General features: G+C 36.7%; 4 protein-coding genes across 6 annotated transcripts; 3 read left to right on the forward strand and 1 right to left on the reverse strand.

Annotated features, from left to right (window-relative positions):
• Positions 1–418: 418 nt before the first annotated feature.
• LOC107712454 (C-type lectin domain family 4 member E-like) lies at positions 419–3,587 on the reverse strand. Its single transcript, XM_016517712.1, has 7 exons — positions 3,433–3,587; positions 3,100–3,190; positions 2,706–2,783; positions 2,533–2,619; positions 2,270–2,409; positions 1,225–1,337; positions 419–1,074 (listed from the first exon to the last, which is right to left on the reverse strand). The coding sequence occupies exons 2-7, from the start codon at positions 3,167–3,169 to the stop codon at positions 918–920; spliced, it is 645 nt and encodes a 214-aa protein (XP_016373198.1). The 5' UTR covers positions 3,170–3,190; positions 3,433–3,587; the 3' UTR covers positions 419–917.
• Positions 3,588–7,727: 4,140 nt separating this feature from the next.
• On the forward strand, positions 7,728–10,169 carry LOC107712455 (cytochrome c oxidase subunit 6A, mitochondrial-like). The gene is made up of 3 exons (XM_016517713.1): positions 7,728–7,927; positions 8,254–8,396; positions 9,865–10,169. The coding sequence occupies exons 1-3, from the start codon at positions 7,750–7,752 to the stop codon at positions 9,952–9,954; spliced, it is 411 nt and encodes a 136-aa protein (XP_016373199.1). The 5' UTR covers positions 7,728–7,749; the 3' UTR covers positions 9,955–10,169.
• Positions 10,170–10,470: 301 nt separating this feature from the next.
• Positions 10,471–20,301, forward strand: LOC107712456 (Hermansky-Pudlak syndrome 4 protein homolog). Of its 3 annotated transcripts, XM_016517716.1 has the most exons (14): positions 10,471–10,755; positions 13,781–13,822; positions 14,150–14,234; positions 14,412–14,555; positions 14,749–14,856; positions 15,628–15,744; positions 15,928–16,022; positions 16,145–16,217; positions 16,305–16,429; positions 17,610–18,038; positions 18,075–18,369; positions 19,504–19,630; positions 19,750–19,861; positions 20,079–20,301. In XM_016517716.1, the coding sequence occupies exons 2-14, from the start codon at positions 13,788–13,790 to the stop codon at positions 20,248–20,250; spliced, it is 1,917 nt and encodes a 638-aa protein (XP_016373202.1). In that variant the 5' UTR covers positions 10,471–10,755; positions 13,781–13,787; the 3' UTR covers positions 20,251–20,301. The 3 variants fall into 3 exon arrangements, with proteins under 3 accessions (XP_016373202.1, XP_016373200.1, XP_016373201.1); XM_016517714.1 differs by having other exon boundaries at positions 17,610–18,369; XM_016517715.1 differs by having other exon boundaries at positions 14,749–14,838; positions 17,610–18,369.
• A 1,726-nt stretch (positions 20,302–22,027) lies between these two features.
• On the forward strand, positions 22,028–24,376 carry LOC107712458 (uncharacterized). Its single transcript, XM_016517717.1, has 3 exons — positions 22,028–22,685; positions 23,447–23,591; positions 23,702–24,376. Exons 1-3 carry the CDS (start codon positions 22,277–22,279, stop codon positions 24,066–24,068), a joined length of 921 nt encoding a protein of 306 aa, XP_016373203.1. The 5' UTR covers positions 22,028–22,276; the 3' UTR covers positions 24,069–24,376.
• Positions 24,377–24,732: the final 356 nt, after the last annotated feature.

Here is a 24,732-nt window from a genome sequence, read left to right on the forward strand (position 1 = left end):
ATTTTTTAGCTCAACCGTCACGGAATGGAACGCACAGGATTGTGGGATATCAAAGGCAGCGAAGGATACATCTATGCTGCCTTCAAAATTCGATCAGAAGAAGGTACCTCTGGAGACAGGAAGTAAAGCAGAATTTGGATTCAGACGTGCCTTGATGCCTTCCTGCCTTAGAATGCTGCCTCCGCAGGCAGCATTTTAGAGTTTTCGGACGCAGCACAAGTGTCAAGCCGTTAAAGGAACGCCAGTGGGCGGGGCCTATGGTGAGAAGAAGACTATTCGTCGATGTCTTGCTCTGGAGGCGTGTTTTATGCAAACGACTGCACCCAGGTGAAGTCACCTTGTCCCATTGGATCCAAAACGAGCTGTTTTTGGAGCTTGATTAAATAAATGCTTTGTATATAATGAGGAGGATGTTTTAAGCTATGAAACTTGCAGGATGTTTTAATGGTACAAAGACCTCATTATGCCAAAAGATTGATTTTTCATGCCATGACCCCTTTAAGAAGACTCTCTTTACTTGCAGTTCATCCGTCTCACCAAAAGAGGTCAGCATTACTTCAAATCTAACCCTGGATTTCGATTAATTACATAACTAATTATGATTGCATAATAATTAGGATAATTAGGATTATTAATTGATCTCTTCAATTAAATTGGGCCAAAAATGAATTGAACCAATTATTAATTTTAGTGAACATTTTACTTAACTGGATGTGTTCAAATAACAGGACTGTACACTGGAACACTATAAAAAGTGACTTAGGAATAGCAAAAGTACATTAAATGTGCATCAGTCAGGCAAGTACAGTTTACAAACAAAAAGAGGACATCTACAAACATCTAACAATTTCAGAAGGAACATGTCCGGAGCAGGGTTTTAGGAGAGTCTAATGCAGTTGACGTGATGGTGAAGTTTCCTACCGCATGCCTTTCTCTAGTTTGCGTTCACAAATGTGATACAGTTGTCTGTGACAGTCAGCATCTTGCATCAGCTTTCGATGCACTGTGTCAGATCCTTTTAAGTGAGCACAGGACTCCATATCCCAATGAGCAGGTTGATTTTCATCCCAGAAACTGAAAAGAACACAAAACACAATGAATTCAGAAGAAGTACTGATCTGGTTGGTATGTTATACAGTACCACTTCTGTTTTTTCATAACTTTTAAAAACAATTACAGACAGCCTAAAACACATGCTTATAATGTACGCCAATGATTTCTTACTGTGGATTTGAATGATAATGATCTCCATTAACCCAGGACCACTGGCCCATTTTGTCCCTCTTCAGACCAATCCAATAGTCAGTCCTCTTCTGAACCACTCTTGAAATGAACTCCTGAAATAAAGAGGCAACAATGTGCTTCATCAGGTCTGCATTTATTTAATCAAAAAATACAGTAAAAACAGAAATAAATATTATTACAATTTAAGATAAGTGTTTTCTATTTTAATATATTTAAAAATATATATTCTTGTGATGGGAAAGCTGAATTTTCAGCATCATTACTCCAGTCTTCAGTGTCACATGATCCTTTAGAAATCATTCTAATATGCTGATTTGCTGCTCAACAAACATGTCTTATCATTATCAAGTTGTGCTGCTTAATATTTTTGAGGAAACTGTGGTACATTTTTTTCAGGATTCTTTAATTGTTGAAATAAACAGCATTTATTTGAAATAGAAATCCTTTTAAAATGTCTTTATTGTCACTTTTGAACAATAAAAGTATTAATTTCTTTTTTTTTTTAAACTTACTGACCCAGAACTTTTGATTGAATGAAGATGAAATTATAAACTCATGTTCTTACCAGCTCTTCCGCTTCATCAGGTCTGCATTTATTTAATAAAAAAATACAGTAAAAACAGAAATAAATATTATTACAATTTAAGATAAGTGTTTTAATTTTAATATATTTAAAAAAATATATTCTTGTGATGGGAAAGCTGAATTTTCAGCATCATTACTCCAGTCTTCAGTGTCACATGATCCTTTAGAAATCATTCTAATATGCTGATTTGCTGCTCAACAAACATGTCTTATCATTATCAAGTTGTGCTGCTTAATATTTTTGAGGAAACTGTGGTACATTTTTTTCAGGATTCTTTAATTGTTGAAATAAACAGCATTTATTTGAAATAGAAATCCTTTTAAAATGTCTTTATTGTCACTTTTGAACAATAAAAGTATTAATTTCTTTTTTTTTTTAAACTTACTGACCCAGAACTTTTGATTGAATGAAGATGAAATTATAAACTCATGTTCTTACCAGCTCTTCCTCACTGTTCACAACCATCAAGTGCGCCCCAAAGTCATGGCATAAAGACTTTGATAATTCCCATGTCGCATAAACATTCATTATCAAATAACAGGTGTTCCTATATAAAACCCAACCATCTGAGCAGAGCCCTGTATTTAAGAAAACAAACCACACTATTATAGACACAACTTGCTTACCAATGTAAAAACCGTTTATAATTATAATCTGCCAATTGTATTCATTTTAAAAGTTTTTTTTGTAAAATTTTTTACCTCTGTCACCTTTGTACTGGAATGGGATGGGTGTAATATCATCAGAAAGAAGACCTCTGGTCTGATCCTCTTGCGAATTCTTCTTGACTAGAGGATGTTAATTTAAAAACAAACCAGTTACACAACGATTAACCCATAAAAATTTGCTGAGAGACATTATACATCTGACTTACAATTGAGACCTGTTACGATTCCTATTACCAAGAATGAAAGTAGGAGGAGAACCGTGAACATGACACAAGCCACTTTGCCTGAATATTACAGTGAATAAACAAACGTCAATACATTTTTATATCAAAATTTCAATCAGACATATAGCAAACACCATTAGATGAGCTTATGTACCATATACCACTATGTTTTACTTGTCATTTAGCTCACATTTTTATTTAAAGCAATATGTTATGCAATTAATAAATGCCTGATGGATTGATAGGAGCAGATAGGAGTCTTTTTCAGTTCATAGATAACTCCTACCTGGACTTGAAGCTTCTAACCAGTGTAGCAGCCGACACCCATAGCCACTGTCTCTGCTATAATAAGCTACAATGATACTACTTTACTTGCCTTGCTGGTAGAAGGGATCCACTCTGTCAGGATTTCCCTCCACATCATCTGAGAGTTTGTTGGACTGCATTCCTTGAGGTCAGCCTATAGCCTGATTATAATGACAAAAAATGTAAATCTGAAAATGCATGAGACAATGCCACTTTTACAACGTTCTCTGAAATAGGCTACTAGAGGTTCAAATACATCGCAATAAATCCGTTACATTCAATGCAAAAGATGCAATAGCCTACTGTTATGAGCATATAAAACAATAAACAATGAGAAAACACTCTGAATTCCAGTTGTTTAATCTTCAAAGTGTAAATAATCTTTAAGAAAACTTCAACTTACTGATCAGCTTGTTTCCTTGCAACACATTGAGTTTTCCATGGCACAACATGGAAAGTGAAGACTGTGTGGAATGGCAGGATGACGCCAGAGGGGCTGGTCCTCTCCACCCAGCCAAACCAAAGCTCGGGGTTTTCTGCCAAGAACATCACAGATGCCAGAAATGCATGACAAAGTAGCTATAATAAAATATAAATATCTTAGTGGTAAGTCAGAAAAACAACTGTGCACGAGCTCTTTGTATGCCTGTTGGCTTTTTAAAGTTACACATGTCAGCTCTAATCTAAAATAAATGCAGCAGCATGACATATGAAGTGTTCCAAAGGAAATCTCGTATACGTAGGCCTAATAATATTTCATTTAATTAACGATAAAGACTTGCATTTACACTGAACAGTGACTGTTGATTCATATGTACAGCTAATTGAAACAATACGTGCTATTCTTTTGCTCTCTTGAGCAGTGCTTGAAGTGGGCCGGTACGCAGTGCCTAATCCTAACCCCTCCCCCACACCTAACCCTAAACCTACCAATACTAGGGGGGTAATAATCTGGCAGGGGTCAGAATTGGGCACAACACCGGCACATCTGACATGTTGCCGGTACTCAAGAGTAAAAGATTCAGGGTCGACCAATCACGTAAATGAATGCAAGCGAAGTGTGTGGGGGCAAGAGCATGTCAGGGGAGGCCCGCAGAGTAGTAGAATAATAATTAGTTATTGATTACTAATTTGAATCAGTACTTTATAACGAAAATATTATCTTAAAAATAAAAGAAGCAGGCTTTTTCGATCACATCGTTTAAAACACGGCCGATTTCATCAGCGATTGCGGAGAGAATAGTGACTTACGTCCAGATGTCAGTAAAATTATTCTTTTCAGCGTGTATTTGGCTTAAAACCTGCTTTTATAATGAACGCTGATTATGCGGTGGTCAGAGATTTAGCGATTCTGAATGGATCCGTATAGTAGTAAAGGCAGGCGATTTAGTGGTCTTTGGCGTCTCCCTGTGGTCCTGTTTGGTATCGCAGCTTGACTTGTGCTAATTTGTATTGAAAACTTTTATTTAATTATTGATTGATTGATTGTGGCACTATACATGCAATGTGAATTATTAAAAAGTACTTATTTATTTAATATAAATAAATAATTACTAAAATAAATAAATGGGGGGGGGGGGTTGAGCACTTCGAGCGCTTTTTCACTTCAAGCACTGCTCTTGAGAAATTATTATTTATATCAGGGAATGCAAATTCTAGCTTGGTCTGTATGAGTGAATCGTTTCATCGAACGAGTCTTCTACCGAGTGATTTTTACCCATTTGAGTCTCTATGCATTCTGCCCTCAAAGATTAATTATCGCTTAACCAGTAGCATTGGAGTACGGACTGTGAAGGTGCATTTCATTGGTTGGCTTTACTGAATGAACACGCCCCCTTTAGTCGACATTAGAAGGAGAGTCGAAGCAGCGCAGCAACACTCTTGTGTGAATGAACTGAATGAACATATCATCTTGTTCGTTAATGAGGATCTTCTTCTGCTCTGTTTGATTAGCACGTCATGTGAGTCAGTTTTATTCACATCAAGAAGACAAAAAAGAAAGAATTGTAAAAATTACTAAACACAATTCAAATAGGCTAACATAAATGTCATAACACAATTAAAATGACATAGCTAGTAATATCACTCTATTGCTGTTTTGTATAATGAATCGTTTGAGTTGATGATTTGCTCACTAGCAACGCCCAAAAACACACACTTGTCGCCACCTACTGGCGTAACGATGTAACCTGGGGATCTTTATTTTACTAATTTACTTATTTTTTTAATTGCTTCAACCATTGGATAAAGTTGGGTTTAGATTTAAACCATCTGCACTTGTGAATAAAAAAACTTCCCAAAACATAACAGGAAATGAATAACAAATTCAACATTTTGTTTTCGAGAAAAATACCAAACCTGACAACCTTCACATTGAGTGGTGGGAATTCAGCATCCCTGGAACATAACCATCTCTCTCCAAAAAGGTTATACCGTATCGCACAAAAAGAAAACATGATCTAAAGTTTCAACACAATTATTTACATCAAAATTGAATTTCAGTCTTCAAAATTTGTTAGTAGGGTAAATCTCATTTAGAATCTTGAAGCTTTTTAGCTTTTGGAGGGAGGGGGAAAGACAAATATTTTTTTTTTCCTTTTTTTTTTTTTAGTTGAACCGTATCAAAATCTTTATTATTTTTATTTATTTATTTATTAGTATTCCCGTCTAATAAAATTTCTAATAACTCTACATTTTTTTCTCACAAAAATCATAACCTTCTAAACAAAGCTGGCTCAATTCTGGGGAAACTTGAGTTCACAATATCTTCTTTAACCATTATGGGGACACACTACAAGCAAAAACACCGTTTTTCTGTCCTTTCTAAACATTTTCTGAATTATGGAGTGACAAAAATGAGATACCCAAAATAAAAACTTCATAAAAAAACAAATAAATAAAAAAATAAAAATACTTTTTACTCCAATATGTAAAAAAAAAATAAACAAGAATTTTGAAACTGACATCATCCAGTGTTTAGATTTTTGTACTAGAAATTAATGCAAATTAGTGCATATTTCATTAAATAATGACTCATTTGCATATCTAAACCTAACATTTTAGAGAACTTGTAATACAAAAATTTTTTGCAATTATCAATGTAATCAATCAGCTGGGTAAGTAAGGTGATAACTATTAGTAATTTTTTTACCCTATTCACCTGCAGTGTCTCGCCTATACTCTCAAAGCAAGTGGAATGGTTCTAATCATTCTATTGTAAATAACAACAGTACACTGTTGGAATTTCTCGCAAAACTCTCTATATAGTAACACATTTCCATTATCATCCAAAAAATGACCAAAAAAAAAAAACTTTCTGCCAAACTTCATGTAGGATGTATTATGTTATCTATTGTTCCAAACTGGAGAAATTTAGAGAAGAAATTAATTCCACCATTTTTTTTTAAAATTGCACTGGGGACAATAAACCAAAAAGAGTGGTTATTACAAATGAATGATTTTAACCATTCTAATTTCAGTACACCATTCATAATGTCAAAATCAATCGCATGTACCCATCCATCTTCATACTTTTTGATCATGTCATCCTGTGATTGAGAAGCATATTTTAGTAAAATAATCAATTCTGGATTTGCTCTCCCCATTAGGTTTAAACCAGGAAAAACATTCAACTTCAGGATTTAAATATCTCCAGATGTCATTCAAATTATTTTCTGTCTTCAAACATTCAATGGTAACATTAAGCCGCTGCTTGTTAAGTCTGGGAGGCCATCTGTCCTTTCACTCATCTGGAACCATATTCCAATCCCCTCCTAGAACATTATCCGGTACTGTACTTTACTTTCTGTAATCACATTAGAAATATCTTCTATTAATTTCTGGTTTTGAGCTGCATTGTTAAAGCCATAAATATTAAAGGGGTCATATGATGCTGCTAAAAAGAACATTATTTTGTGTATTTGGTGTAATGAAATGTGTTTATGCGGTTTAAAGTAAAAAAAACACATTATTTTCCACATACTGTACATTATTGTTTCTCCTCTGTGCCCCGCCTTTTTGAAAAAAAAAGACCATCAATTAATAAACAAAAATATTTTGTACACTTTGAATATATGTATGTTATATTGTTATGTATGTTATATGTATGTAATATGTATGTTAAATGTATTCTAATGTTTTTAAAAAAATAATTCATAAATCATTAATTTTTTGGAGTTACACCAGATGACATTTTACATCCGGAACTAGCCTTACCATGTTATGAAAGGCATATTTTATATACACAAACATACAGTAGTAGTAATTATTAGCTGTAAAATTTCTAGGAAATAATAATTACTATTATTTATTATAAATTGTTATAATAATTCTCAAAAATTATGATTTTTAATAAATAATTGAACTTTTATTAGCTACAAATTAGCATGTTTTCCCTGTGGATTCCTTCATGCTGCATTAAAATTCATGTCTTGTTTTTACCTTTACAGGGCCCTCTGATTGCTACGGCATTTACTAATGGCTACCATTAAAATGAGTGACAGGTAGCCTACAGTATTCATGGTTCTGAACTTCTGACGTCTTCCCAAAAATACATTTTGGCCTTAATCATTAACTCAGAAGTCAGAACAAAAAGGAGAAGTAACCTGGTGATCCTGATGAATCTTTTGAGTGAAATGGATTCGAAAGATTTGAGTCACTCGTGAATCAAAATCACCAACACTAGTCTGATAGAGCCGTTGGTGGACCTCTCCGTCACTAGATGGCGGGCGCGTCGAGCTCCAGCACCAGCAGCCGCGTTAAAGCTTCTTCCGCCGCTGTTGTTCCAGTCTCCGCAAAAATGGCCGCGGTAGGACGTCTATCCCAGAAGCTCCTGAAGTCCGCTGCGCTGACCCAAACCCGTCAGCTGTCGGCTGCAGTGGCTCACAGCGAACAAGCAGGTAAGTAACCAACTCTGAATAACCTAAAACAGACGCCGTAATAAAAAGACCAACCGTTACGAACAGCCGCAACTCTACATTTTGACCTTGTGGAAGTGACGCGAATGGCTGACTAATGTTGTTCTGTCGTTGACATAAATTGCTGAATGGCAGTTGGTTCAGACTTTTGTGTAACGTTAGTAAGGTAACGAACATTAAGTTAATTGCCTTTTGATAACTACATAGTTGAATGAACTAAACGACTAGCACGTGAACCGGTTAATGTGACTTATTGACGTGTCAAGTAAATTTGTTTATATGTCTCTTGCTGATACATGTTAATGCAGCCAAGACCTGGAAGATCCTGTCGTTTGTGGTGGCGCTGCCCGGCGTCGCGGTGTGCATGCTGAACATGTACCTCAGGGCCCAACAACACAACCATGAGCAGCCGGAGTTCATTTCCTACAGCCACCTGCGCATCCGCAGCAAGGTGAAAACACCCACTCTTTACACTAAAAACACCTTTAAACAGTCTACAGGATGAGTCTGGTGGGAGTTTGTTTTTTAATGAAAAGAAAGTGTGGAGGTTCAGTGGAGTCTGGTCATATGCACTTTTGAGTCAGGTTTGTTTTTAAATATAGGAAGTATTGAATTTAAAATGTCTGCTTTACTTGTGGGGCTTTGTTTTATTACTTCTTAACACTTTAAACACCGTCATTGGCCTTGAGAGATCAATGTCATTCAAGATCAATGGAATTATTTTATTTATTTTGTCACATTTGAAAGCCAAGAAACATGATTCACCTCTACCCCCCACTCCCAAATAAAATAAATGTAAGAATTGCTGGTTTATCTGACATTTAAGATCTGTGTGTACTGTAATTGAGACCTTAGAGGGCCTCCAGGAATGAGGCTGTGACCTCACACACCATAACCATATGCAATGCATATATCAGTACAGAGAAATGTGAATGTTTCTGGTAATACTGACAAATATAGCTAGAAAAATATCTTGCTACTCTTAGTCTTTAGTGTTCTAGATATTACTAAATATAACGGCACTTCAATGATTATCGGGGTTTGTGATGGGGTAATAAGATTATAACAGCGTTTCTACATGCATATGCAGTATGTATTATGTTAAAATACATTTGTTAAGGATTCAAATGATGGAATAAAAAAATGTCATGACATTGTAACACATTTTTATAACTTAAAGTATCTCACAGAAGTGAGTATACCCCTCACATTTTTGTAAATATTTTATTATTTCTTGAATTGTATATACTGATATAGTATAGTTATATTGTAGTCATTAATGCAGATTCAAAATATTTAATGTAAGAGCTAAAATACAGTAAAATTGTAGTTTTAAAAATACATTATTTCCACTGTTGCTATTTATCATTGTAATTGATTCATGTATATGCACACATTTAACAGCTAACGGGGATGTGATTTTTCTGTATGTTCATATTTTGTGACTATGTACTGTATGACCCACATTAATTGCATAAATCAGAGGATTTTTCTGCAAAACAATAATACCTCTCAGCAGCTCTGTTCAATTTACTCACTCACAACATATGTAAACCATCTTCCCAAAATTGTAAAACGTTTATGAATCTGTCAATGTAACGTATTTATTATTAAATACTCTTAGTCTTTTCTTTTAAATCTTTTAAATTTGCAATACAATAGCGTTATAGAAATAAATATGTTAAGATATTTGTAATAATAATAATAATTATTATTATTTTGTAGTCAGTTTGAATACAGAAAACTGATCACATGCCTGGTACAAATAAAAAAAAATTATCTACATTTTTACTAAAACTTTTTTGAATGTATGAAAAATGACAGAGACTTGTGAACATTTGTGTAATAATTGAAAAATACATATGCTCATGTTGTTAAGTCAAACAATCTCTTTTCTCTCTTCCCCACACGTACATCAGCGTTTCCCATGGGGTGACGGCTCCAAGACGCTCTTCCACAACCCCCACGTCAACGCCCTCCCCGATGGCTACGAGCAGCATGATCATTGAAAGCTGTCTGGAGCTCTATCAGAACTCCCCTACAGGGACCAGAAAGCCCTCTGTCTCCCCCTCTCATTTTCTCTGGACCACTCCTCATTTTTTTCCAGTTTACATAACATCAACATTTTGATCTTACCTCTGTGCTCTCCACACCTAGTGGAAGTACCTTATGGAAACAGTTACGACCATTGTATCACCTTGACTGCTTAAACTGAAATAAAATAACAAATCTATTCATTAAATTATAAAAAATGTCAGAAGTCTCATTTTTTGAAGGGAGTGATTGAAGTTGTCAGATCCTGGGATACATTGTGTTTTGCTTGTGTTTAAATGCTGCATTAGGAGTATAGAAGAGAAATGCATTAAAGCAACACATTTTTAAAAATGGCTAACGGTTTAATGGAGTCTGTGTATTCTATTAATAGGTGCATGTGACTTAAAATGTAAATAATATTAAAATATACACAAAAAAATGTGTATATATTTAGCTCCCTTAGAAACGCAAGGCTAAAATGGCTACGAAGTGTAGTTTGTTCCTCCAGGCTCTCCGTACTGTCAAGACACTCTCACATGACTTTACTCTTGTGACACATTCCTTCTCAAAAACTAAATTTAATGGCATCGTGAAACATGAGACCTTATCAGTTTCCGTTTATACTGAATATATTACTGGTATTTGGTTACTCGTGAATTTTTTTAACAGTATTCTCTAAGCGAAAATGAATATTTAGGGGAGTGTGGACTTAGTAACGCAGCTGAAGTTGGATGACATGCGTAAAGTTTATGTAAACTTCATTCAACCCACTGACGGTGAGTGAAAATAATACCTGTATCGGTTCTTGTTGCACAGACACGAAACATGGAGGACTGGTTTGTCTCCACATCTGCGTGTTCAAGCGCAAACATACGTTGTCTGACATGGATATAAACAAACGCAAGCTACTGCTCTTAATGTCGAGTCTCTTTCTAAGTTAATACTAATTTCCCATTAAAACGGATAATCAGCATCACATTTTTTATTTTAAATATTTATTTTGCGTGTTCATCTTGACAGCAGATGAACCTCGCTAGCGTTATCCAGCATGATTTGAGAATGATCCAAATAATTTACTTAATTTGAAAAAAGTATCTTGTCAAAACAAAAGTATTTCTGAAAGTATTTAAAAGTTTAAATTACACATTTATTGGTTACTCTTGATGAGTGCAACAATACAAGTTTTATATAAAGTATTTACTGTATTTACACCTAGGGTTGAAGAGCGTGCACGTCTGCCTCTGTATTTTTACATTGACGTGTGAATTCGAGAGATTTTCTCACTGAAGTTACTTATACGAAAATCTTGTAAGGCTTTTGTAACGATCAGATGTTAAAGTGAAAGCTATGTTTATTTAAACATTGATTTGAAGAGTTCTAAACGAAATTGTAAGGAGTAACGTGCATAATGTTTGCCTTGAAAATGTAATTGAGTTAAAGAACAAGCATTCCGTTTTAGTAGTACTCGAATGAAGTACAAATCCTACAAATGTATAGTGGTGAAGTAGTTTACACTCTTGCGTGCATTTCAAAGAAATCAAGAACATGTGACCTTTTGTGTAATGCTGTTACAGCAACATCGACAGTGTCAAAAATATTTTTTACATTTTATTAGTAACCGGGACAAATTGTATTGTAATGATTAAATCTTGACCTTTTTATTCCCAGGTTTAAATGGAAATTGTCTTAGATTTTCAATGTGGTCTCAGCCTGTTGGACCAGTTGACATGCAGTGCTTTGGTTTTTCTGTGTGTATTACTTTCCCAATAGATTAGTTAACCATAATTTGTGGTGCGCCAAAGTTAAAGGAATTCACTCAAAAATGAAAATTTGCTGAAAATTTACTCACCCGCAGGCCAACCAAGATCCGCAGATTTGGATAAATTTAGCATTACATCACTTGCTCACCAATCGATCCTCTGCAGTAAATGGGTGCCGTCAGAATGAGAGTCCAAACAGCTTATAAAAACATCACAATATGTACACAATATCATCCACATGTAATTCACCTGACTCCAGTCCACAAGTCAACATCTTGTGAAATGAAAAGCTATGTGTTTGTAATAAAGAAACCCATAATTAAAGGGATAGTTCACCCAAAAAATGAAAATTCTGTCATTAATTACTCTCCCTCAAGTTGTTCCAAACCCGTAAGACCTTCGTTCATCTTCGGGACACAAATTAAGATATTTTTGATGAAATCTGAGAACTGTCTGACCCTGCATAGACAGCAACACAACTGACATGTTCAAGGCCCAGGAAAATAGTAAGGACATCGTTAAAATAGCCAAGTCCATGTGACATCAGTGGTTCAACCGTAATTTTATGAAGCTATGAGAATACTTTTTGTGCACAAAGAAAACAAAAATAATTACTTTATTCAACAATTTGTCGCCTTCTGCTGCCATTCACGAGAGTACCATGCCATATTTTTGTTTTCTTTGTGCACAAAAAGTATTCTTGTAGCTTTGTAAAATTATGGTGGAACCACTGATGTCACATGGGCTATTTTAACAATGTCTTACTACGTTCATCTTCGGAACACAAATTAAGATATTTTTGATGAAATCCAAGAGCTCTCTGACATCCGTGATATTCTCCAAAATGGCACTAGGTGATGCGGAGGAGAAGAATTGTTGAATAAAGTCATTATTTTAGTTTTTTGTGCAACAAAAATTATTCATGTAGCTTCAAAAAATTAGGGTTGAAGCACAGATGTCACATGGACTGTTTTGTCAATGTTCTTGGTACCTTTCTGGACCTTGAATGTGGTAGGACCCTATCTATGGGAGGGTCAGAGAGCTCTCGGATTTCATCTTAAATATCTTAATTTATGTTCCGAAGACGAACAAAGGCCTTATGGGTTTGGAATGACATGAGGGTGAGTAATTAATGACAGAATTTTCATTTTTTGGGTGAACTATCTTTTTATGGTTTTATATTAATTATAAGACAATTAAATATCTCTAAAATGTCACTTCTGGCCAAAATGCAAGTCCATAATCCAAAATAACACTTCCTCCACTGAAAAAGTCCATCCTATGTTGTCCTCTCACAACAAAATCCACTGATATATTTGTTTAGAACTGTTTACGCTTGTAAATGGCAAATATCTATGCTTATTTCTCTCCTAATTCAGACAAGATTACTTTTTCACAGGAGAAAGTAATGTTATGGATAGAGGACTCGTATTTTAGCTGGAAGCAACAGTTTAATGTCAAGACACCTTAATGATTTATTTGTTTATTGCAAACACCCAGCTTTTCAATGTTGACTAATGGACTGGAGTTGTGTGGACTACTTATGGATTATTATGTTTTTATCAGGTGTTTGGACTCTCATTTTGACGGCACCCATTCACTGCAGAGGATCCATTGGTGTGCAGCTGAGCCAAACAGCTGATATAAACATCAAAATAATCCACAAGTAATGCACACCACTCCAGATTCCATATGACAGTGGACTTTGATGTGAGAAGACAACAGGGGATGGAATTGTGGACTGGTCATTTGGCCAAATGCACTGATTTAAAATTTAAAAAAGCCTTAATGATGGATTCGTTTTGAGGGACTGGAGTCGTGTGGATTACTTGTGGATTATTGTCATTTTTATCAGCTTTTTGGACTCTCATTTTGACGGCACCTATTCACTGCAGAGGATCCAAGTAATGAAATGCTAAATTTCTCCAAATCTGTTCAGATGAAGAAACAAACTTAACCACATCTTGGATGGCCAGAAGCTAAGTTCATTTCCATTTTTGTGTGAACAATTCTTTTAACCAGATTGCTTCTCTTTCAACAGATCACCAATGGCTGAGACAGCGACTTTGACTGATTCCAGACGGTGAGAATAATATTCAGTGTAAACCTTTACAATCTTTCTTTAAACCAAGTGATATGTTGTGGCCTTTTACAACGTGTTTGCCGTTTCCTAAGATGCCCTTTACAAAGGCATCCCTTACAGTGTGACCCATAAGTGCAGTCATGAAGAACAGAATGCTCATTGTCCAGCGCATTATACAACATGCTTAGAGATATTTTCATGCTTAACATCAATGGAAAACACTTCTGTATCAATTTCCTCAATTTTAACAGTAATACTGGAAGGCAAGAGGTTTGGCTTAATGGCTAAATGTACTGCTTATGTGTTTCATCATATTTCCGAATGCAGCTGCTTCTTCCTGTACGATAGTTCAAAGGTGCAAGAGGAGGGTGACCTGACTAGAGATGGGATTTACTACTTCTCTCCTGAGGATGTAAGACATACGTCCTGTTCATATTGATATCATTAGTAAAGAAAACGATTTATATTTTGTTTAAAGCATGAAGAAGCAACTGCACCTTCCAAAACAGTATTATAACACAGCTGTTTTAAAAGACGACCTTCATAATACTTCATATACATAAGCATGACGGTGTGTGTACTGTTGCAGACACCAATAGACCAACAAGAGCTGCTTTGTGGCCAGCTGGCCGGTGTGTGTCGTTGTGTATCTGAGCTGTCCTCATCTCCTGTACGTCTGCTTTGCCTGCGCAAAAGCAAATATGCAGTCCGCATGAAGGATAACTTTATTTGGGTAAGAGAATATTTTGTCTTTGGGTAATGACATTACAAAACCTGTTACAAAACCTAACGTCTTGGTGCCTAGTACCCCCTGACTTAAATAAAGCCAAGGTTTTGGAACAGAGCGATGCTAACTTGGTGTGACTGAAAGCAAGATTTCTGTGTGGTTTTACAACTCTTGAATGGGATCTTTCTCTGGTTTCCAGTCATTAAGCTGTGCGGGTGACATTCCTGATGTGAGTGTGTGTGACTTACTTGATCAGCTGATTGCCCTCTTCTGTTTCTACAGTGGACCAGTGCGTCAGAGCTACCAGGTGCAACATCACAGTCGACAGTGTTCCGTTCATTGATTATGATTTAACCTGAATATATATTTGTTTAAGGTTTGGGGTCGGTGAGTTTTTTTATTTTTTGAAAAAAAAAAAAAAAAAGCTTTTATTTAGCAAGGATGCATTAAATTGATCAAAAGTGACAGTAAAGATGTTTTGTTATGTTACAAAAGATTTTAAATAAATGCTGTTCTTTTGAAAACCAAATTCATCAGAGTCTTGACAAAAAATGTATCATGGGCCCCACAGAAATATTTAATAAAATATGTTTCTTGATCACCAAATCAGTAAATTAGAATGATTTCTGATAGATCATGTGACACAGATGATGCTGATGCTGAAAATTCAGCTTTGGCATCTTTAAAATAGAAAATAGATATTTCAAATTTCAATAATATTTCGCAATATTACTGTTTTGTTTATTTTTTTTTTAATATGTACATATTCATTTGTATTAAGTTTAGTTTTTAAGTTTATTTTGTTTTTATCTATTTTAATAATTAATGGCAAACAAAAAAAAAGAGAAATATTGCATTGGCAGCTAGCTAAAATAAGTTTATGGTTTTTTAAATTTTCAATTAAAGTTTAAAGCGGAAATGTTTTTATGGTTTTACTTTCAGTCAAATATAATAACCCTGCTTCATTCAACAATAAAAATTCTTACAGACCTCAAACTTTTGAACAATATCTATTAAATGTTAATACCATATCAGACCACTTCCACATATATGTTGTGTTTTACTGCACTTAACACAGTTGTACAGTAAAGAGGAGTTGGCTCTACGATGGGCCAGATATATCTGTTACCTGCAGGGCGGCTCCACTGAGCTGCACAACATCTTCAGCTGCTTGAGGACCATTGACTCCACACATGTAAGTATGAGTGGAATCATTCTAAAGAGATATTAAACTTACTGTGCTTATTACATTCACATTTCAAATTCATTGAGCAAGCCCTGAGCAAAGCATCCTGTCCTTATGTTCATTGTGAATCATTTTCACAATCCTGTTTGTGAATGGTCACGTCTCCTCACTCCTCACTCCTCACCACATCAGATTGATCCTCTGCTGCTGCTGAAGGCTGCTCTCATTCTTCAGGCATGTCAGCGATGTCCTCTGGTCTTGGCAGGCTGTATCCTCTACAGGGGCAGGTGAGCTTTCACTGCAGAAGAAAATCTGTTTACGATAATTCATAATCATATTTATTCCAAATATTAAACATGTATCTGTAAGTGGCTAAAGCAATTTAGATTGACATTTCTCTGTTGTATAGGGTGGTTAGTACTCAGATGCCGCCTGCGCTGACAGTGAAGGTGATGGTGTATGAGACGCAAACGTATAGCCAGGTACAATCAAGTTCATGGTGACTCCTCCTGATGGTGATTCCTGATACTGAACATATCCTTGTGTATTTTTCTTATTTCTCATTACAGGATTTCCAGGTGACGGCCAATGGCCTGAGCTCATCGCCGTCCTCTTCCACAGCTACCACACAGGTGTTCCTGATGCCCACTGAACTGCACATGCTCCGCTGCCCCTCAGTGGATAGAGCATGCAGGTACAAATCAAGAAGTGTATGTATTAAAGGGATAGTTCACCCAAAAATGACAATTCTGCCATTAATTACTCTCCCTCATGTCGTTCCAATGCCAAATTAAGATATTTTTTATTAAATCCGAGAGCTTTCTGAGCCTGCAAAGACAGCAATGTAACTGAAATGTTCCCAGGCCCAGAAACTTAGTAAAGACATTGTTAAAATCAGTGGTTCAACTGTAATTTTACAAAGCTACAAGAATACTTTTTTGTGCACAAAGAAAACAAAAATGTCATGGTACTCTTGTGAATGGCAGCAGACAGTGACGAATTGTTGAATAAAGTCGTTATTTTTGTTTTCTTTGCGCACAAAAAGTATTTTCGTAGCTTCGTAAAATTACGGTTGAACCACTGATGTCACATGGACTATTTTAACGATGTCCTTACTACCTTGCTGGGCCTTGAACATGTCAGTTGCGTTGCTGTCTGTGCAGGGTCAGAAAGCTCTCGGTTTTTATCAAAAATATCTTAATTTGTGTTTTCCGAAGACGAACAAAGGTCTTATGGGTTTGGAACGACATGAGGGAGAGTAATTAAAGACAGAATTTTCATTTTTGGGTGAACTATCCCTTTAATACATATTTGCATTTTGTAGATATATGTACATACTCTAATCTACTGTATAAAAGTTTGGGATTGGTAAGATTTTTTGATGTTTTTAAAATAATTCATTATATTCATTAAGGCTGCATTTATTTTATAATAATACAGCAAAAACTATAATATTGTGGAATAAATATTATCACAATTTAAATGGGCTGTTTTCTGTTTGAAAATGTAATTTATTCCTGTGATGATAAAGCTGAATTTTCAGCATCATTACTCCAGTCTTCAGTGTCACATGATCCTTCAGAAATCATTCTGATATGCTTATTTCATGCTCAAGAAACATTTATTATTATTATCAATGTTGAAAACAATAATGCTGCTTAATATTTTTGTGAAAACTGTGACACATTTTTTAGGATTCTTCAATGATCATTTGTAACATTATAAATGTCTTTGCTGTCACTTTTGATCAATTCAATGTGTCCTTGCTGAATAAATGTATTGGTTTCTTTTTAATAAAATCTTACTGACTCCAAACCTTTGAACAGTGGTGTCTTTACATATTCACTGGTATTTATATATATTCTCATTCTTAGGTCTCACTGCAATCAACCTCCCTGCCAACCCAGCAAGTCCCGCCTCTTGTCGCGCACTTTATCTGACACCCCAACCACAGATACTGACTCTTCAAGCTTAGATCCCACACATTATCCCCCAACATGCTATCAGACAGTGCCATCTTCTCCTCGCTCCTCACTCTCTGATGAACTGTGTTTCAGCCCTTCTCCCTCACGGGTTAACACTCCCATTCACTCCAATCTCATGAACCAATCAGAGTATTTCACTCCTGACTCACATGACCACAACACTTCTAACGGGACTAACTTGTGTGCGGTGGAAGAAAGCTTGGCAGGCCTGAACATAAAACAGGATGTAGATGCGAGCTCGGGGTCAGAAACCAAAAGCGAAGGTTTAAATTCAGATCAGGACATTCAGAGTGAAGAAATCAAAGCCCTCGCCAATGGGTATGAGCAGTCGAACGGTCTTGACAACCATTCTGACCTTGACAACTATATTAAAAGTGAAGAAAATAAACTGGATGCTAACAATCATGTGACCAATAAAAATGCAAAATTCCAAGGACAAACAGAGGAAGAGGAAAAAACAAAGGGCAAGCAAGTCAATAGGAAACTCAAGGAGAAATATGAACCCACAAACACCCCCTCACCACACGAGACCCTAGCAGACACCTCTCTAGTGCCATCGGTATTATACCAGCATCGAGTCAAAGGTTTGGTGTTGGCCCTGCTGGTGGAGCCTGAGTTCAACACAGACCCCTCCGCCAGAGAGGAAGTGGTAAGAAAAATGAGTTTGTGTCTGTTCAAAATATATCATACATATTTAAGGAACACTTAACAAAAAAAAGAGTATTTGCTGAAAATGTATTCACCCTCTGGCCATCCAAGATGTAGATGAGTTTGTTTCTTCATCAGAACAGATTTAGAGAAATTTAGCATTGCATCACTTGGATCCTCTGCAGTAAATGGGTGCCGTCAGAATGAGAGTCCAAACAGCTGATAAAAACATCACAATAATCCACAAGTAATCCACGACTCAAAACAAATCCATCATTAAGGCTTTGTTCATTTTAAACCATTAAATTTTAACAACAACTCCTCCAATGAAAAACGTCCATCCCCTGTTGTCTTCTCACATCAAAGTCCACTGTCATATGGAATCTGGAGTCGTGTGGATTACTTGTGGATTATTTTGATGTTTATATCAGCTGTTTGGACTCTCATTCTGATGGCACCCATTCACTGCAGAGGATCTCGGATGGCCTGAAGGTCAGTAAATATTCAGCAATTTTTCATTCTTTGGGGTGAACTATTATTTTAATTGCATGAATTTTAATGAGTGTGTGAACCCCCAATATATATTTTGGGGTTTGGGGTCAGTATGATTTTTTTTAAAGGAAATTAATACTTTTATTCAGCAAAATTTAACTGTATTTTTGATGCAATATGCATCCTTGGTGAACATTGAAACTTTGAGACACACTTAAAGGGATAGTTAACCCAAAAATGAAAATTGTGTCATTAATTACTCACTCTCATGTTGTTTCAAACCCGTAAGACCTTCGTTCATCTTTGGTACTCAAATTAAGATATTTTTGATGAAATTCAAGAGCTTTCGGACCCTGCATAGACAGCAACACAACTACCACGTTCAAGTTCACGGACATTGTTTAAATAGTCCATGTGACATCAGTGGTTCAACCGTAATGTTATGAAGCTACGGGAATACTTTTTGTGCCTAAAGAAAACAAAAATAATGACTTCACTCAGCATTTTCTGAAGGTCTTACAGGTTTGGAAAGACATGAAGGTGAGTAATTAATGATTTTTCGGGTGAACTATCCCTTTAGAAGAATTAAAAATCCCAAGAGCTGTTTCTTCTGTCATAAAAGTATTCTCTACTACAACTGCAGCATCACAGCAGCTTGGCATCATTAAATGGGCTTGAGGCTCATTTGAGAAATACCTCACCTGGGACACCAGGCCCACCCGGGCCCTACACCTTTGCTCACTATGACTGCATTCAAAACACTCTGACTGGTAAGTCCTGTTTCATATAAACATTATAAAATCTTAGTCAATTCAGTCAAAATGGTAACAAATGATTGTGTATTTTCTTTGTTCTTGAAATAGTTTGTGACTTTTAATTTGATGTGTAGCTAATGTATGTGGGCGCTCCATTGGACCCCAGGATCAGGCCCTTGTGAAGGCCACTAAGCTGGTCCATTCACATTTCTCACACTTAGACACACTACAGGAGGCTATTGTCAGGTTAGTGTGTGTGTGTGTGTGTGTGTGTGAATGCCTGTTCAGCCGTTTTCATCATTAAATGTGTATTTTGACAATATTTCACATGTATATCCTGTTTGATTAATTTGTGAATTAATTTGTTAATTATCTCCGTTTGTGAACAGTTCAAACATAAGTGTTAAAATAATTTAAGCACATTTCAGTTATGTAAGCATTGTGTTTATGTCCTGAATTACAGGAACGCTAGCTCGGCAGTGTATGGAACCCGTAGCATGGCCCAGGAGACATATTTTCTCCAGCAGGGAACACCTGTCAGAAACTCTGGAAGTCCTGATCCTCAGGACAGTGCTTTCTCACTACCCAGAAAAGCCCGTCTGCGGCTCCTTAAACATGGAGTTAACCTGCTTTAGCTGGGCTCTTTTTTTTAAAGATTTTAATTCCTGTTATATCTCATCCAATTTAAAAAATGTAGGGTAATGATTCACATCTATATTTTTTAACTTGAGCCAATGAAAAATAAATAACTTGCCATAAGGGCAAGTTATTTATTTTTCATTGGCTCAAGTTAAAAAAATATAAACGGGAATCATTACCCTAATTTTTTTTAATTGGACGAGCGAAACATTTTTTTCAGTGTAATTTCATAGATATTCACCATATTTATATATCTCTCGTACTACTCGGAATGTAATTAAGGCTTTTTGTTTATATAATGGGCTGCTGTTTGTTCATTTTGTAATTAAAAAGTAGAGGCTGAAATTGATAATATACCGTCATTCCAAGTAATACTAAAATATATAGGAAGTGTCTCCATCCTGAGAGACAGGTTCTGCTGTAGCCCTTTGCTGTTTCAGTGGAATAGAGAACTCAGGCTTAAAAAATGGCTGAGACCATTCAGTGTTACTGTTAAAGGTAGATGTGTATAGCTGTTGAAACTGCCACCTTTTTAAAATGGAACAAAATTGTGCTTGAGTGTTAATAAATGTCCTTTAGTAAACCTGTTTGATATTCTGTTAGAAGGGTTTAGATATATGAAATAATTGCACATGCAGAAATATTTAGAGAGTGGCTGAAAAAGTATTTGGATACCTAAAAGGATAGTTCATCCAAAAATGAATATTCTGCAATCATCCACTCACCTCAGGTCATTTTAAACCCCTAAGACTTTCTTTTATCGTGGGAACACAAATGAAGATATTTTTAATGTTCTCTCATTATTCTCCCAAAGCTTTCACAAATGTTATTGTATGTGCTTGACACACAAGAACTATTAATGTTTGTTCTTGTGCATCAAACAAGTACGTCTGTTATATATTTGATGTGACCTGTGTGCTGCTGATCAACATTTAAATGTGAATAAAGCCTAAATTAAATGTGTTCATCATAAAAAAGCAATCATGTCTCTTCAGAAGACTTGGGTTAAACCTTTTAATTCATATTGATTATTTTCCACGATCTCTTTATGAACTTTTTGAAGCTTCAAAGTTTTGGTGTAATGGGCTTTCCTTAGAGGGGCAGAAATATCTCAGGTTTTATTAAAACTTACTTCATTTGTTTTTTGGAAGAAAAACTAAAGTCTTATGGGTTTGGATCGACATGAGGGTGAGTAAATGAAAACAGATTGTTGGGTGAACTAACCCTTAAAATATTTACACACGCTTTTTAGACAAAATATTTCACATAAATTTGATTGTAAATTATAAAACGCTAGATATCTCATTCAACATATAGACATTTAGACACTTTGGTTGTCAAACATTCACCAGTCGTGTTTACAGTAAATGTGAGCTACACCTGTGGTTCTCTGATAGGACCTGTGTGAAATTGAGGAAAACTTACTTCATCCAGTAAAAATCACACTGAAACTACCTGGTTAAATTAACTTCGAAATTGAAGTTAATTGTGAGAAAAGCTGCTTAGTTGATTGTTTGTTATCTATGTAATGAAATTCATACATTTGTATAAGTATGAATTGCAAAGTGTAGCTTAAGTATCCAAATACTATTTAGGGTCAGTGTATGTGCACCCAGATGAATTGTTTCTATATCCCAGATTACCTCTCTGTTGGTTGTGGAGCTATTGTCAGGATAGGGCAGTTTGGGAAACTTTTATGCTTCCCTTGGTCCAAGTTGTTTCTCTTGCAAATGAGCAGCTTGTTGGTGATGGTGCAGATGTTCTGTAATGAGGGTCATTAGGAGTGAGAATAAGAATGGCCTGGACTGGCAGGGCTCTGGGCGCCTCATTATGCACATTTAAAAGGTCGATGGGGGTGCGAATGGCTGCTTAAGGGTCCCAAACAAAACCAGGGGGAGGAGAGTCCAAAAGAAGCCAGAATTCAAATTCCACAGAAGAAACTGCGCTTATTGTCAGAGCAGGATTTACCCTCTCATTCGTCTAGTGGAGATCTCCGGAGCGCAATATATGTGAATATTTGAAATGGCCACGATTACGCGCACACGAGTTTCACTGCTGGTCCTCGCTTTCATGACTATTGCTATAGGAGTACAGTGCCGATCGCTTCGTACACAGCTTCGCAAGGTGACATCGTTTCAAGGAGAGCGTAAAATCCGTATCGGACACGTCCAGAGACGGAGCCGTCGCGCACCTGTATCCGAGCACGACCACTGCGCCCTCCTGGGCGCCCCGTGGACGGAGAGCACCACTCCGCTTGGTGACTGGGGCCAGATGTACCGTCTGAAGATACAATCGACGATGAGTGATGGTCCACGTCGTGCTGTTTTCCCAGAACAACCCCTCTTCAGATTCGTTAGACGGGTTTATCGCTGTTGTCAAGTGGGCTACCATTGTGGAAGTGTCAAGGGAATACAAGGCGGAAAAGTTGGGGGTAAGTAGCTCTCTGCTCCGACACCTTGTTGAAAAAGTGATGCTGGTCCTCAACATGGGATGCTGGTGATCCCATCAGGTTTAGCTTGCAATACTGTCGGTCAACCAGCTTTACCAGCCGTTTTGCTAATAAACCGTAAATTTAATTAGGGCAATTAAACAGAAGTAGTGTTGAGGTAACCATAGCAACAGTAGCGCCCGAGCGAATTTATTTTGTGGGGAAAAAAGACACTGTTAAAACCAAACTATAGTGGTTTGTTGGACTTAGCTGGTTTAAGCTGGCCAAGATGGTCTCCCAGCCTGGTAGAGCTAGTGTTCAGCTGGTTTTAGCTGGTTGGTCAGCTGGTCTCCCACTCTGACCAGCTAAATAAGTGCCTTCAAACCAGCTACGACCAGGTTGGAAGACCAGTTAAAACCAGCCAACCAGCTTTTTTATTTTCTTCAGCATGGAAAGAGTTTTCGACAAAAAGTACTGTAATTAAAATGTAGCACACAACATCACAAATACACCTAAAATTATGTATGGTGTTTTGTTCAAAATATATTTATTGGCAGGGACATTAAAAGACAATTTTGCTTTGCTAAGAGGAACCTCAACAGACTGCAACTTGAAAATTTCTGTCAAAAAGTCACTTGCAAAGCTAGACCAGCACCAAACCAGCATAAACCTAAATCATGAATCTGGCAATTCACGATTTTACAGCAGGTATATTTATGTGACAGCAGTATCCCTAATCATGTGTCCTTTTCTTACTTGTCAAGACTACAACATTGAGTTTCTGCTCGGAGAGGATGTGCTGTCAGCACCGTTGGAGAAAGCGGAAGTTCATTTTCACTTTTCAAACCCCCAACACCTCAACATCCAACCCGTGCTGCCCTCACTGGAGAAACGAGGGTTCCCTACTAGGTGAGACAGAGGAACTTGATAGATGAAGTGAGAATGTTGTTAGCACACTCCAAGAAATTACGGAGCTTCTGAAAAAAAAAGTCCTCAATATTTTCTCTTTCTCTCTGCAGGTACAGAGTCTGGTTGAGAGATGGTGTCGTAGAGCTGAGAGTGGATCTGCTTGCCCTCATCCAGGCCCTGCAGCTGGTAATTGGAGGAGCCAGCAGAGGTCCAAGCGTGATGGAAATGCATTGGGTGAGGGGCTTGACCAGACCAGGGGTCGTTGCTCAAAAGCAAAGACCCCCATCCCTTCAAGACACAGTGCCTGTAGTGTGGGGGGAGGTGAATGAGAGCAGGAATGGTGAGGCCCCCCTGCAGCCCACTTTAGAGCTGGGACTGGCATTACACTGCAGCTTACTGGATAATATCGCACAGCCCTGTCAAGATTATGGTGTACATCTAGAACATGCACCCTTTATCGCTCTGACGTACAGATAGCAAGACATATTCAGCCGTACTAAACAGTGTTTAAGCAAATACATTTGGAAACTGCTTCTGTGTCCAGCCAAACACTGTCAATCCCTAGCGCTCCCCCTTCACAAGTTCTTTGTGGCCATAAAATCTGTCCATTCAGTCCACTAACACCTGGTGTGAATGTTCCCTGGATGGTTCGCTGTTTTTAAGAATTGCTAATGATTCCCATTGTTCTGTGACAATGGTGCTTCAGCAGAAGCTTACTGTAATTCAGAGTGGCTGATGTTATATGGAACACTATGCACTTCAGCATGTAAATTGAATTTATTAACTTATGGGTGCTATTTGTGAGAAAAAGGTATGACTGTAAAAATGTAAATAGTGTATAATTACAGTTCTATATATAAAATTTTTTTTGCATTGTATATACATGTCCAATAGTTTGTTTCTCTCTGTTCCTGTTGCCAGTGTATTGTTTCTTCTCAATTATTTGAGACATGTTGTCTCAATAAGGTGTTTTCAATTAAATCAATTTAAATATGGAAGGGCTCACATACTGAACATGAAGCATTTTCAGTGTTGATTGATAATTCAAAATGTTTCAGATTGTATGCTGAGCATCCAACACTGCTCAAGTCAAGTACTCAAATATTAACATTAGGTCATGCGATGCACATAATTTACCAAA

Source organism: Sinocyclocheilus rhinocerous, unplaced genomic scaffold (genome assembly GCF_001515625.1).
Source record: "Sinocyclocheilus rhinocerous isolate Xijiao unplaced genomic scaffold, SAMN03320098_v1.1 scaffold87, whole genome shotgun sequence".
Taxonomy (NCBI): domain Eukaryota; kingdom Metazoa; phylum Chordata; class Actinopteri; order Cypriniformes; family Cyprinidae; genus Sinocyclocheilus; species Sinocyclocheilus rhinocerous.

Coding starts and splice junctions, on each gene's coding strand:
- LOC107712456 (XM_016517714.1), top strand. CDS start 13,788: ATGGCTGAGACAGCGACTTTGACTGATTCCAGACG. Junction 16,023..16,144: donor TGTATCCTCTACAGGGGCAG/GTGAGCTTTCAC, acceptor TCTGTTGTATAG/GGTGGTTAGTACTCAGATGC. Junction 18,370..19,503: donor CCTCCGCCAGAGAGGAAGTG/GTAAGAAAAATG, acceptor CTACAACTGCAG/CATCACAGCAGCTTGGCATC.
- LOC107712455 (XM_016517713.1), top strand. CDS start 7,750: ATGGCGGGCGCGTCGAGCTCCAGCACCAGCAGCCGCGTTAAAGCTTCT. Junction 7,928..8,253: donor GGCTCACAGCGAACAAGCAG/GTAAGTAACCAA, acceptor ATGTTAATGCAG/CCAAGACCTGGAAGATCCTG. Junction 8,397..9,864: donor ACCTGCGCATCCGCAGCAAG/GTGAAAACACCC, acceptor CACGTACATCAG/CGTTTCCCATGGGGTGACGG.
- LOC107712458 (XM_016517717.1), top strand. CDS start 22,277: ATGGCCACGATTACGCGCACACGAGTTTCACTGCTGGTCCTCGCTTTC. Junction 22,686..23,446: donor ACAAGGCGGAAAAGTTGGGG/GTAAGTAGCTCT, acceptor TTACTTGTCAAG/ACTACAACATTGAGTTTCTG. Junction 23,592..23,701: donor AAACGAGGGTTCCCTACTAG/GTGAGACAGAGG, acceptor TTCTCTCTGCAG/GTACAGAGTCTGGTTGAGAG.
- LOC107712454 (XM_016517712.1), bottom strand. CDS start 3,169: ATGCAGTCCAACAAACTCTCAGATGATGTGGAGGGAAATCCTGACAGA. Junction 2,620..2,705: donor AATCGTAACAGGTCTCAATT/GTAAGTCAGATG, acceptor AACATCCTCTAG/TCAAGAAGAATTCGCAAGAG. Junction 1,075..1,224: donor CATTATCATTCAAATCCACA/GTAAGAAATCAT, acceptor TGTTCTTTTCAG/TTTCTGGGATGAAAATCAAC.